At 39.1% G+C, this 12,134-nt stretch overlaps 1 protein-coding gene across 3 annotated transcripts in view; it reads right to left on the reverse strand.

Annotated features, from left to right (window-relative positions):
- RASA1 (RAS p21 protein activator 1) overlaps positions 1–12,134 on the reverse strand; it is a 48,251-nt gene that overhangs the window by 6,389 nt on the left and 29,728 nt on the right. For all 3 annotated transcript variants that reach the window (XM_028749317.2, XM_028749316.2, XM_077936234.1), the window contains exons 9-19: positions 11,684–11,762; positions 10,480–10,600; positions 9,019–9,175; positions 7,135–7,222; positions 4,799–4,876; positions 3,609–3,766; positions 3,240–3,316; positions 2,328–2,500; positions 1,878–2,037; positions 1,573–1,715; positions 544–659 (exon numbers count right to left, since the gene is read on the reverse strand). In XM_028749317.2, the coding sequence (XP_028605150.2) occupies positions 544–659; positions 1,573–1,715; positions 1,878–2,037; positions 2,328–2,500; positions 3,240–3,316; positions 3,609–3,766; positions 4,799–4,876; positions 7,135–7,222; positions 9,019–9,175; positions 10,480–10,600; positions 11,684–11,762 (1,350 nt within the window). The remainder of the gene's footprint in view (positions 1–543; positions 660–1,572; positions 1,716–1,877; positions 2,038–2,327; positions 2,501–3,239; positions 3,317–3,608; positions 3,767–4,798; positions 4,877–7,134; positions 7,223–9,018; positions 9,176–10,479; positions 10,601–11,683; positions 11,763–12,134) is intronic.

Raw genomic sequence — 12,134 nt, forward strand, 5'->3', positions numbered from 1 at the left:
TTAGCATATCAAATTACTTTAGATTACAATACTAAACTGTGCATTTACAGTTATGGTTTCCCATTTGTGGAATGCCTTAAAATTGGGTTACACACTGAAAATCGCTGTGGTTGGTAGAATTGTGACTCTCAGTCAATTTAAGCCTTTGATCTTGCAAGCCTGCAAAAGTTACAATTGCTAAAATAGCAAATCGCTATTCAAGTGCTACAATTCTGCAGACACTCACACCTGTAAATGGCAAATGAACAGTCTCAAGCTCGCAAATCGGCAACAAAACATTTGTTGTTGTTGTTCTGTTTTACCGTATGTCTGTTTCAGCAGTGATATTGTAAAAGCCAATTCTTGTAAGGTTGCAAATTTAAGCCACATTTTCAGTCGGAATTTGGAAAAAAGTGAGGCTTATATTCAGGCCAATACGGTACTATGAAGATTTTAGCCAAACAATAAAACTTTTTAAAAGCAGTTTTATCACAACAAAGGATGGTATAGGACTGAAATGGGAAGTTCTAAAGAGGCTTTAAAAAAAAATGTTGGTGAACTTACGGAGGCAATATTTCTGCAGCCATGAATATTTTCTCCACCAGCTCCGAAAGGATACTCAGCAGATGTGCTAAATTAGTATTTACATCTTCATTTTTTTCTAACTTTGAAGGATTTAACTGAAATGTAGAGCCGTAAGACATAAATGAAATATATCTTCAAAAGATAACCAGCAAAGTTTACTCAACGTAAAAACAAACAAACTTCTTGAAAAAGTTAGACTGATTGGTGGCATCTAGGACTCCTAACTTCAGCAGCCACCACACAGGTTGTAGATCGCAAGGAATCTCTTTGATATCACCTCAAAGCCTCAAGTAGCATGCCTATTATTTGCAAGATATATGAAATGCTGACAAAAGATAAAACCATCATTGACTACACAGTTCAAAGGCAAAATATAGCAATTGCTAGATGTGCAATGGGAAGTCAGGTTTAAAACCACTCTCAGCCACAAAGCTTACTGCACAGCCTTGGGTGATTCAGCAGTCCACACTGCACGTTGCTAAATGATATTTTAGTCTGATATGCAAGAGCAGGAACAAGTTGCAGTGAATGCAGGGCTCACGCTCCTTTCCCATGGCAAGGCAGAGGAGTGCAGAAGCTTCTGCTCCCACTTTTAGTTAGCCATAGTGTGCCACGTTCTCAGGACCTCGAAATGCAGCTGATACTAGATCCAGCCAGTTTAAATACGCCAGCTTCAAAGCATGGTTTCTGAAGATCTGTTTTAAAATTGCCATCATTAGGTCAGGATGACGTGACAAACTGCAGTTAGCAAAACCTCATTCCAGCTGTGTGGGAGGAAAAAGGGTAGTATGCAACCTGAGACTTGTTGCAACTCATCCTTCTCCATGTTTATCATATTAAACAGTGGTTTGGTGTGACCTGCAAATGCCTGACCTACATCGCAAGGTTTCTCTGTGGCTAAAATGTTGCTCTAAGCATTCTGGAGGGATCCAAGTTATACCTATTTTTCAAACATTTCAAAGATTTCTAAACTGTTTGTGGTTTAGTTCATTAGTCATAACTTCTTACCTCACAAGACTGCTTGCTCTCCATTATCTTTAAAATAGAGTCCTTTAGTGCATGGTGAACAAAACGTGTGGCTGTAGCTTTCATATACTGCTCCATAAGTGTACTTGCCAGTGTGGTGGCACGGAATAAGGTAGTAGCTTCATCTGAACAAACAAACAAAACCACCAGATATAAATATTAAATTTTCAGCTCTGTTGAATTTAAATGAGGAAATAGATTATTGAGAAGCAAATGCTTCTGGATAGTAGAAATGGAGGAGGGGAATGACCTGAAAAATTATTTTCAGTAACATACTTATACTGTACCTTCCACACATATTTCCCTGTCATTTAGTGTTCGCAACAATAATGCCTCCAGTTTTTCATGAAGAAAAATCTTCAGTAAAATGCTAGCAAGCAGTGTTCGATCCTGTCCACATACGATTGATAAAGCGTAGACCACATGCAGCTCTTTTTGCAGGACCAACTGAAAAACAGAGATGGCGAAGTACTAAGTAAACAGTAACTATGAACTTACTCCAAGAGTGTACCACAAAATAAAGAGTGTAATTATTTCCTGAAATAAATAAGTTCTCCTTTCAAAGGCTATGTAATTTATGAGGGGCCCAAATCTACCTCGAACACCGTCTGGGCAAGCTATAAAAGAGCATATATTCTTTGGAACCGCCCTTGCCCTCAGGCACTGACAGGCAACTTTTAAAGTGTTTTAATATTTATTTCAAGCCACTTTCAAATTAAAATGCAGGGACTCAATACCTCCTTAAATTCACTGTACTCTTCTTCTGGCATTATTTTCTCCATAGAATATCGTGCACGGACACGCAGAGAGCCTGGTTCAATACCTTTCAGAGGTATGTGTGAACTGAGCTGAAACCATTCATCTGTTGCCTGCCCTTTCTGTAGTCGGCTCAGTTGGCATCGCATAAACACTTGAAAGAAATATTCAGAGAGAAGTTAGTCTTTGGAGAAAATGGCATATATGAGAGTAGAAGCAAAAATGAGCTTATAAAATCCACTGGCCTTGAAGATTTTTTTTAAAAAAACAACAACTCTCATGCTGTAAGTTCTCTCAGAATAATAAGAAATGAATTGCAATGATAATTTTCATATATAAAAAGGAGCACCAGGAAAATACCATTCACTTTCTCTGGTTTCTTAGAACACGGTATTCGCCAACAAGAGCCATTATAATTTTAAAAGGAGTTTCTAAACTACATTACATTAATTAAAGTGAGAAGAAAAAGATAACAAATGATAGTACATCAGGGAAATCAATGATACAGAAAATGCAGAAATAGCTAAATGGGTAATTCTGTCAAGTTATTTATACTAATGAGAAACCTTAAGGGTTCTTGAGCACCCCATGAAATATTTTATTGCATACTTGGGCCTTCTCTTTGGCCATGCTGGATAGAAGGGCAGTGCAAGTAAACTGCAGGTAGTGAACCACCCTCAAATGAAAGAATTCAGTACATGCTTAGAAGGTTAAGGGAAGTGCCCTTAAAAACACACATAAGTTTACAGCAGTGAAAAGCTGTCATGTTCCAACAATGTGGATAGGAAAGAGATACAAACAATGACTGTTTCAACAAGTAGGATAAATATGTAAAAGAGAAATACGCTTGCACTACAACTGTAAAAACTTTTTTCAAAAATAACAGAACTTACATATATCTGGATCTTTACTCTTCTTTGTTTTGTTACTAAGAGTTATTTCAAATCTATTGATGTCAGATGAAAGATCGCTAGGAAAAAATACAGAAAAATACAATTCACATTTGTACTCCTGCTCTCACATTCTAAATTAAAATAATGATATTTTATTTAGATTTAATTTCATTATATAAAGTTACAACCAAAAGTCAGCCATTTGCTTTTCGACTGTACGATTACACATTTGTGACAAAATAAGTCATTAAAAATATTCAGTTACTGTTGCCAAAAGCAAAGAAAATAAAATTATATTATACCGTCAGCAAGAAGGACTTTAGAATTTTTCGTTTTAAATGCAACAAATTTAAGTAGCAGAAGACTTACTCAAACACAAATTCTTCTGACCACACAGGGTTCTGTCCTTCTCGTACATGCGTTTTTGCTACCTGTACACTATTCAGGTAGATATTACAGTAAGGATTAGTAAAATGTTTTGCTGGAAGTGTATGGGCTTCTTCAACATGTAGTATAAGACTGCTGACCTAGAGAAAGTATACAAAATGGAATTCAAAACTTTGTTTTATGTAGTGAGACCATGCCCAGAAGTAAATAGGTGTGGGTACTTAATTAAGTGAGAAACGCAAACCACTGGATGAAGTTAAATAAAAAGTGATTAAAGAACTAATTAGTATAGGAGGGCCTTGAATTTAAATTCTCTTTACTATCAAATTCCTTGCTTCTATATAAGGAAGGCAGAATAGCATCCACTATTTTAATACCACCAATACAAAAACAGACCATGAACCTGTGACCAAAGTCACATGTGCAGTTACACATATGGTTCTGCACCTACATACAGTTTTTTGGATAACTTATTGAAGGTACATGGTGGGAAGGCAAGCTTGGCCCACCCATGAAGCAGGATGAAGCAGCCTCCTCAGATAGCGGAAGCCCCCAAGAAAGTGCCTCTACAGGCGCTCCCCGCCCCCCTGCCCCCAGTGCTGATTTCTGGTGAGATCTCATGAAGCATGAGAGGTCTCATGAGATTTTGATGAAATCTCGCCAACAATCAGCACTGATACTGGCTCCACTTCTCTGCCAGCAGTGCAGTGGGCAACACCAGCAGGAAGAAGTGCCAGCGGACGTGGGTGGTGTGACAGCGGCAAGCCATTTCCTGTTTCACCTCCTGCAGCAAAATGAAATGCACCATCCCTGCAAAATGCCAAACTATGCTGACCCGAAAGGAGGCGGCCCTATGGGAAAAGGAAAGTAACTACTAAGCTTGCTGTGAAGGGACAAACTTTCGCAGTGTTTTCTGAGTGGCTGGTATTAGATTCAGTGAATAGCTCTATTGCTTTGGGCCCTACAGAACTACTAACTGAAGCTGTATGGTACATTTAATGTTAAAAGTGGTAAAATCTATAAGCTCATTTTGGGCAAAAAATAAAAATAAAGTAACATTATTTTATAGCATGTTTAACAAAGTAATATTTTTATCAAAGAATGCTTGATTACATGTTATCTCAGCCAACATAGAAAACAAATCCCACAATAGCCAAAATGCATTACTCTACCTGACGTAGACGTTTATTCGATGTTCCTGGACTAGTTTTTCGTAAATTGCAAAATGTTTGCAAAGCTTTCATCCAGTCCTAATAAATAATAAATTAACTTATCAATACTGTTTTGGCTAATGAAATAGCAATTATTAAACAATTATTAAACAAATTTGACCCAGTTAAAAAAACAACCACCCACATTCATTTTCATTCTTCTCTATGTATCTCCTCCCCTAACTCCCCCAGTCATCAGTCATTGGAATAATGATCTACCAATAAACACAATCTGAGTTAATAGTTAAAAGCTATTTCACTGAATATCCTGACTAAAAACACAAAAGAATAATTTGGGCTTATTAACAGATGAATCATAGAGTGACTCTGTGCCTGAGTCTGTGATTCAAGAACAGTTCAAGCAGCCCTTGTTTGTTCTCATTTATGCTGCCAATACCAAAGTGGCCTATGCAAGTTGTCCCATGTGTGATGATTGCCCCCAACTCTTGGCAATGAAATCTCCCAGCAGGAATAGGTGTTCACAGGCTGGGACCCTCCCGACAACCTGGTCTAGTTCCTCACAGAACTGGTCCTTGGTCTTTATGTCAGAGTGCATAGTGGATGCTCAAGATGTTAACCGGACCACAGATGGTTGAGAAGAGGGAGGAAAGCAAGCATTCTGAGCCTTTGATCCATGAACACATGGCTCTTCTGGATGCCATCTTTGTCAGAAAACAGTGTAACTCTTCTCTTGGATCTTGCCACTCAAAGCGAGTCTGGTATCCTGTACAGCAGCAGCTCTGTTGAGCATTTTCAGCTCACAGTCAATGATGGCTGTCTTCTGTGAGTTGTTGACCCACAGCAGGTCAACGGACAAGCCAGGACAAATGGTCCTGATGTTCTAGGTTTCTAGGGACTAGAGGGTTTGTTTCTTTTTTTTTCTTGCTGCAGTAGTTTGGTCTGAATGATACTCTAAGTTCCAAGCACTCATTGAAGCAGACAGACTGTGGCAGATCAGCACTTTATTGACCAGGGGCTGTCCAGCTTAAGGTGGGCGGTAGCTGACCAGTAAGTATGGAGACAGGAAACTATCATGGTGCAGCTTTCAGTTGCATTTCATGGCTTTCCATTGAAATCTTGGAATTGTACTTTTCGGTGAGAACACCCTAGCAAACTACAAAGGTTCAGGATTCCCAGGCGGAAAGTAGTAGCAAATCAGTTTAATTGATTATATACAATGGGACCACAACTTGAAAGAATTTTATTTATGCAATTGCAGCTTTATGCAGATTGTCAATAAATAAATAATTGGAAATGGGGCAGGAAAGCCTTGTTTGGAGGCTCTTGTGGGATCTTGTGGGAACCTTCCAGAGCCCGGTAAGCAAGGCAGAGAGCTTGAAAGCTCTTTCCACTTTAATTTTCCTGGTGTGGGAAGTTTTTTATCCCTCTGCCTTGCTTACCAGACTCTGTGATGGCCGTACATGGGGTCTGGAGGCCTTCACAATATCTTGAGGGAGCCTCCTAGAGGCTGGTAAGCAAGGTGAAAGGCATAAAAGTCCTCCACCTTGCTTATTTATGGGGCTTTGGAAGGCTTCCATAAGATTTTGCGATATTTCATACAGTCCCAATCTTACAAGATCTTGGAAGGTGGGGGCAGTTCTGGGGGTTGCTCTGACTTTGCATGTGCAACCCCCACAAAGCTAGCTATTGCGTAAGCTGCAGCCCTAACACAGTGAACACAGCGATTCCAACATGCTGCAGTAGTGTCATTTGCTGAGAAACCAACTGTCTTTGGCTAGAAAATACATAGCAGTCATCATTCCATCTGGCTAGGGCAGAGGGACAGAAGGGAAGCAGAGCCACTCAGCTGGCTCTGTTGAGACACTAGCTGCATTTGTCTATTCCTGGCAGCAGTTCCAACAACTACCTGAACAAGTTGGTTCCAGCTGGTAAATATAAACCTGAGTTTAATTTCTTTTGTAATGCCCTGATCACGCATAGAGAATCCATATGGCACACCCGGCCAAGCAGAAAGCAGTGACTCACATAATGGAGGATCCCCAATTTTTACTACTGACACCTTTCTGCTGCAGCCACCTTTGCCATATCCTACATAATTCCAAGTCTCTCCCAACCTAGAACAGCTTGTAGCGGATATAGGGTACTACAGTGGCACAGCCGAAATGAGAAACCTGTTCAATGAGCTCACACAAGTTTGGATCCAAACAATTTATAGTGCATGTCCAACATAATAACATAAGAGTAGACAATTTACAACAGCACTTTTTTTTTAATAAAAAGAAACATCCATCATAACACTCGTTAGGACAATGTTAACTCAAGGAAAAATTGCTTACCTGTGCTTGTTCTGGAGTTTCTCCTGCAAAGTAAAAGATGTAATGCTCTTCACTAAAGTGCTGAACTACTATCTGAAAACAGTTTGGCCTATTTAAAGAGAAGAAAAACAAAATAGAACAGAATACTATTAACAGAATGGCAACATTGCTACTCAGTCTTATCACACGCAATTCTTCCAAATTCACAAAGGTTTGGTATTAATTTAATTTAATAGTCTCCGACAACAAATCTAATCACAGTTACTTGGGAGTAAGTACAATACGATCACATCCTGCAGACAATTAACTTGCGTGATTTCAACCTTACACAATTGAAAGCCGGCCACTTGAAAAGCTGCAAATGAATTGCACGAAAGGTGAGGAGTTTTAAAGTTCATTTTGTTCTAGGTTTTCCCAGTGCACAAAGAGCTTACTGGGATCTGGGATGCTGTTGTGGGAACTCAGGATGGGCCTGCAAGATCTCACATTGGTTTCCTACTCGTAGGTTTATGAGTACAGTATTCATAAGCAGTATTATTATATCATTGCTACGAATGCAGAGAGAAACCAATGTACAGTGGTGCCTCGCAAGACGAAATTAATTTGTTCCGCAAGTTTTTCCGTCTTGCGATTTTTTCGTCTTGCGAAGCATGGTTTCGGAAAAGTTTTGGAAAAGCTTCAAAAATCACCAAAGTCTTCAAAAACCTCAAAAAAGGCTACCACACCGCGTGCTATGAGTTGCTCCTCGAAGTTAAGTCGCAACTGTATTAACGGTTTTAAGAAAAAGGAAACAAACTTGCAAGACGTTTCTGTCTTGCGAAGCAAGCCCATAGGGAAAATCGTCTTGTGAAGCAACTCAAAAAACCAAAAACCCTTTCGTCTTGCGAGTTTTCCATCTTGCGAGGCATTCGTCTTGCGAGGTACCACTGTACACATCACAATGAATGATGTATATTCTTCTATATTTAGGAGAATATAAAACATGGATAGTGTTCAATGTGCACGGTTACCTGTGAGCATACATTGCCAATGTGACTTTCAACTAAGGAAGCACAGAATTGGGCTGTTTTGAATAAAGCATTTTCACAGCACATTTGGTAAATTTGATATTACTTTATTTTTCGCCCTATAGGACGCACTTTTTCCCCTCCAAAAATGAAGGGGAAATGTGTGTGCGTCCTATGGGGCGAATGCAGGCTTTCACTGAAGCCTGGAGAGTGAGAGGGGTCGGTGTGCACCGACCCCTCTCGCTCTCCACGCTTCAGGAAGCTATCCACAAGCCTTGCAAGCCCGGCGGGAGGTCCTGCCGGGCGCGCAAGGCTTGGGACGGCAGCCTGCAGCACGGGTCGCGCTCAGGAGCATGCCCCGTGCTTCGGGCAGATGTCCGCAAGCCTTGCGCGCCCGGGGGGAGATCCCGCCGGGCGCGCAAAGCTTGGGGCGGCAGCCTGCAGCCTGAAGCACGGGGCGTCCTCCGGAGGATTTATTATAATGGATAAAGTACTTTGACTTTTAGGTAAAAAACTTTCCTTAACAACCCAAAAACCTAAATATAACGAATAGCACCCATACAAATTAGTGGCATGTTCAGGACATCAAATTGAAGGCAGAGGGTGGTATACAATATTAGGCATAGTAGGGCCAATGAAATTAATTGATTTAAGTAATTTCATTTCAATGGGTCTATTCAGACTAATACTGGACATCACCAAATACATTTTACGCATAATCATTTGTAACAAGGTCACTGAGAACAAAGGAAGGAATGTTGTTAAAATTAGCCCTTTTAAATGAAAGGCAAAAAATCCTTACATGCATTTGTGTTCAGAGGGTTATTCATTAACTACTCTATTAAAAAGTTCCTGACTTTTACAGCTTCATGATTAAAACTAGTAGCTTCTATCTTACCTGCCAAACAGACTATCATGAACACCATAGACAGAACACACACTAAGATCGATTAGTCCTTTGGGTTTAGTGGCTCGCTTTTCACTTTCAAAATAAATAAGTTGAGCATCATTCCCCTCTAAAATAAAATACAAGTTCTTCCACCGTTTTCCTTTACCTGTAAAACAACCAAAGTGATTTAGAGACGCATGGAGAAAACACATGTCAAATCCCTGACTGTCAATTAACTTTCCAGGAGTCAGGCAACTAAGTAGCAAGATTCCCTACCCCACACTTTTAGTGTTATGCTTTATGAACCCAAATAGAAATGAATACAAGTAAAATCACTTTTTATATTACACGATAATATGTGTTCATATTGCCAGTTAGAAGTATGCATCAAATTAGGATGAGTACATAAACATTTACTCTTTCTCTGACTTTTGATGTCAGCCAAACAAAAAACAAGCTTGATGCTGTTTTTCATTCACCACAACTCCTGGCACCTATCCTTATGAAATTTTGTAGGTTACTTTCCTAGGTCCACATCCACCTCTAAAATGCAGGCCATTTTCTTTTAAAACAAAAAACACCATTGCCCACAAAACCATATGGATGAAAGCAAATTCTATTTAGTTCTGTCCCGAATTGGAAAAAACAACAACTTTAAACCCATGTAACTATCTTTCTGATATTTGGCAGTTTTCATACCTAGGGGCACCTTTCTGATACCAGAAAACAATAGAGGAGAGTGAAAATTTGTATAAAAAGCACAAAACTGTCAAGTCTGTCCTGCAGCTATCCTTCTGAAAATTGGAGAGATTCTTCCCTTCAGAAGGGGTTACTATTGCTGTAAAGGCTCATTAAATTTTTTTTTAAAAAATCTAACATACAATCCACCCCCACACCAGAGATATTTGTCATAAATTTGGCAGGCTTCACCCACTCAGAAGGGGCAATAGCTGGAAAGAAAGAAAGAAAGAAAGAAAGAAAGAAAGAAAGAAAGAAAGACCAATAATACTGAGTGGAGTCTGGATATGAGTCAAACTGAGATGTCTACAAATCAGTTTGAAACGAATTGGGCTGGTTTTCAAACCATCAAATCAGGGCCTGATTCAAACATTGTGGTCTGTGCACCCCTATTTCCAAAAAATAAAAATAAAAAAAATGTGCCCACTTCTGTAAGTCCAACATAAAAAGAAAAACACACACAATGGATTCAAACTATTTAGAAATGTTGCAAAAAAGAAATGACACTTTAGACAATTTCAGTAAGCACAAAAACACAGGTCGTCTGTATAAGACTGCTGAAATGTGGGGACTACAAAAGAGAGTCATTATGAGACTTGTAAGCACGAGAGAGATTACTAGACTTAATACTGCCAGTGGAGCACCTTGCCATGTAAGGCCTTAATGACAGGAGATTCAGGTGTTATGGATCCACAGCTATTCCCAGAACACACAGTGGTTTACCCCACTTACTTTTCTTCAGAAGGTATCCTTTTTTAACAATATTTTTATAGAAAGCATCCTTTGTTTTACGACGGATTGTATTATAAATTTCTTTCCCATCCACTGTGTCATTAAGCACTTGTCCTTGATGCTGCAGAGGAAACAAGTAGGCATACATTTTCCAATATGAAACAAAAATAACTCTACAGTTTAACAACACTACAAGCTATTGTAGCATGCCATATGTGGGGCTCCCTTAAGACTGGTCCAGGAGCTGCATCTGGTGCAGAACACACTGGCTAGGCATCTATGTGGAGCATCTTACTGCATACATGATTATTGTGTTAAAAGAACTTGGGACCAATTATGGGGGGGGGGGACACCTTCTCCCAAACAGATCTACCTAAGCACTAAGCACTGTGACCTTCAGAATTTCATCTTGGGGTGATATGGAAGCAGTCCTGTGTGGTGGAATGATCTCCCCCTCTGCAATGTGGCAGGCACCAATGTTTGGTAGGCACCAATGTTTCCATTATTTTATAAAAAGCTATTTTTTGCACAAACATTTCCCAATGGATGATGCCAATTTTTAACAACTCTGGTACTATAATTGTGATGTTTTATTGTTTTGTTGTTTACAGTTTTATTGTTATTGTTACTATTTTATTGCTGTAAACTAACTGCCTCGGGGTTTATTTTCATGTGAAAAGCAGTATAGGTATGATTTTAAATAAATACATAATTGTACACAACATTTTCCCACAGCTTATGACAGTCCTTGGTGCTTCAAAACATTTGTTGTGAGTTCTTACCCCTTAGAACTCCTGAGACTACTTTTGAAAAGCAATGCTGCTTTTGAAAATTAAAAGAAAGGCAGATGTGAGCCCAAGTTGGATTAAGCTAACAGATCTGTGATTGCTGCAGCAGTATTTCTATGCATTTTGCTCAGCCTAAAAGCACAACTCTTTTAGTTGCCCTGTTCACCTCCACCCCCCGCAGAACTACCAGATTAAAAGCAGAATGAAAACAAGTTAAATAACAGAATGGGGTTAAACCAAGGGCTGCTTGGTTCCACATGACCCTTTCTGAGATGTTGCTGTCTTCATCGGAGGTCTGCCTATAGATCCCTCTGCTATCTGAGGTGTGTAGGGCAGTGCTGAGATACAGTCTTTTACTGGTAGTGCTCTGCATTTGAAATGCTAATGTTAGTATTAGATAGAATGCAATGTCTCACCTGCATTGGAACAGGATCTTTAAGATAGTAGCCTTCAACAATTTGCTCTTTTCTATAATGCTCAATGATGTCAGCAATACTGTTAAAAACAAAAACAAACAGGTAGCTCTGAATAAAGTAAATGCTAGTTTATAAAACTGAACATGAAATGACCGTTGAAACCCTAAACTTATTTACTTAAAAATATATTTAATAAAATATGCAATCATTGCAACTTGCTTCTAAGACTGTGCTCAGAACTGACGTAAAGTAAAAATATTCTGCCCCAAATGTAAAAATCAAACTTTAAAGCACATATTTTCTCATCCAAAAAAATCAGTACCACATCAGAAGACCTAAGTATTCAGTAAACCATTACTAGTAAAAAACTCAATAATTTTAAAATAATCAGATTTCATAACAAATATTCCAAAGCATCAGAGATCAACAAACTTTCTCCATATTCAAGAAA

The sequence above is a fragment of the Podarcis muralis genome, chromosome 11 (genome assembly GCF_964188315.1).
Source record: "Podarcis muralis chromosome 11, rPodMur119.hap1.1, whole genome shotgun sequence".
Taxonomy (NCBI): domain Eukaryota; kingdom Metazoa; phylum Chordata; class Lepidosauria; order Squamata; family Lacertidae; genus Podarcis; species Podarcis muralis.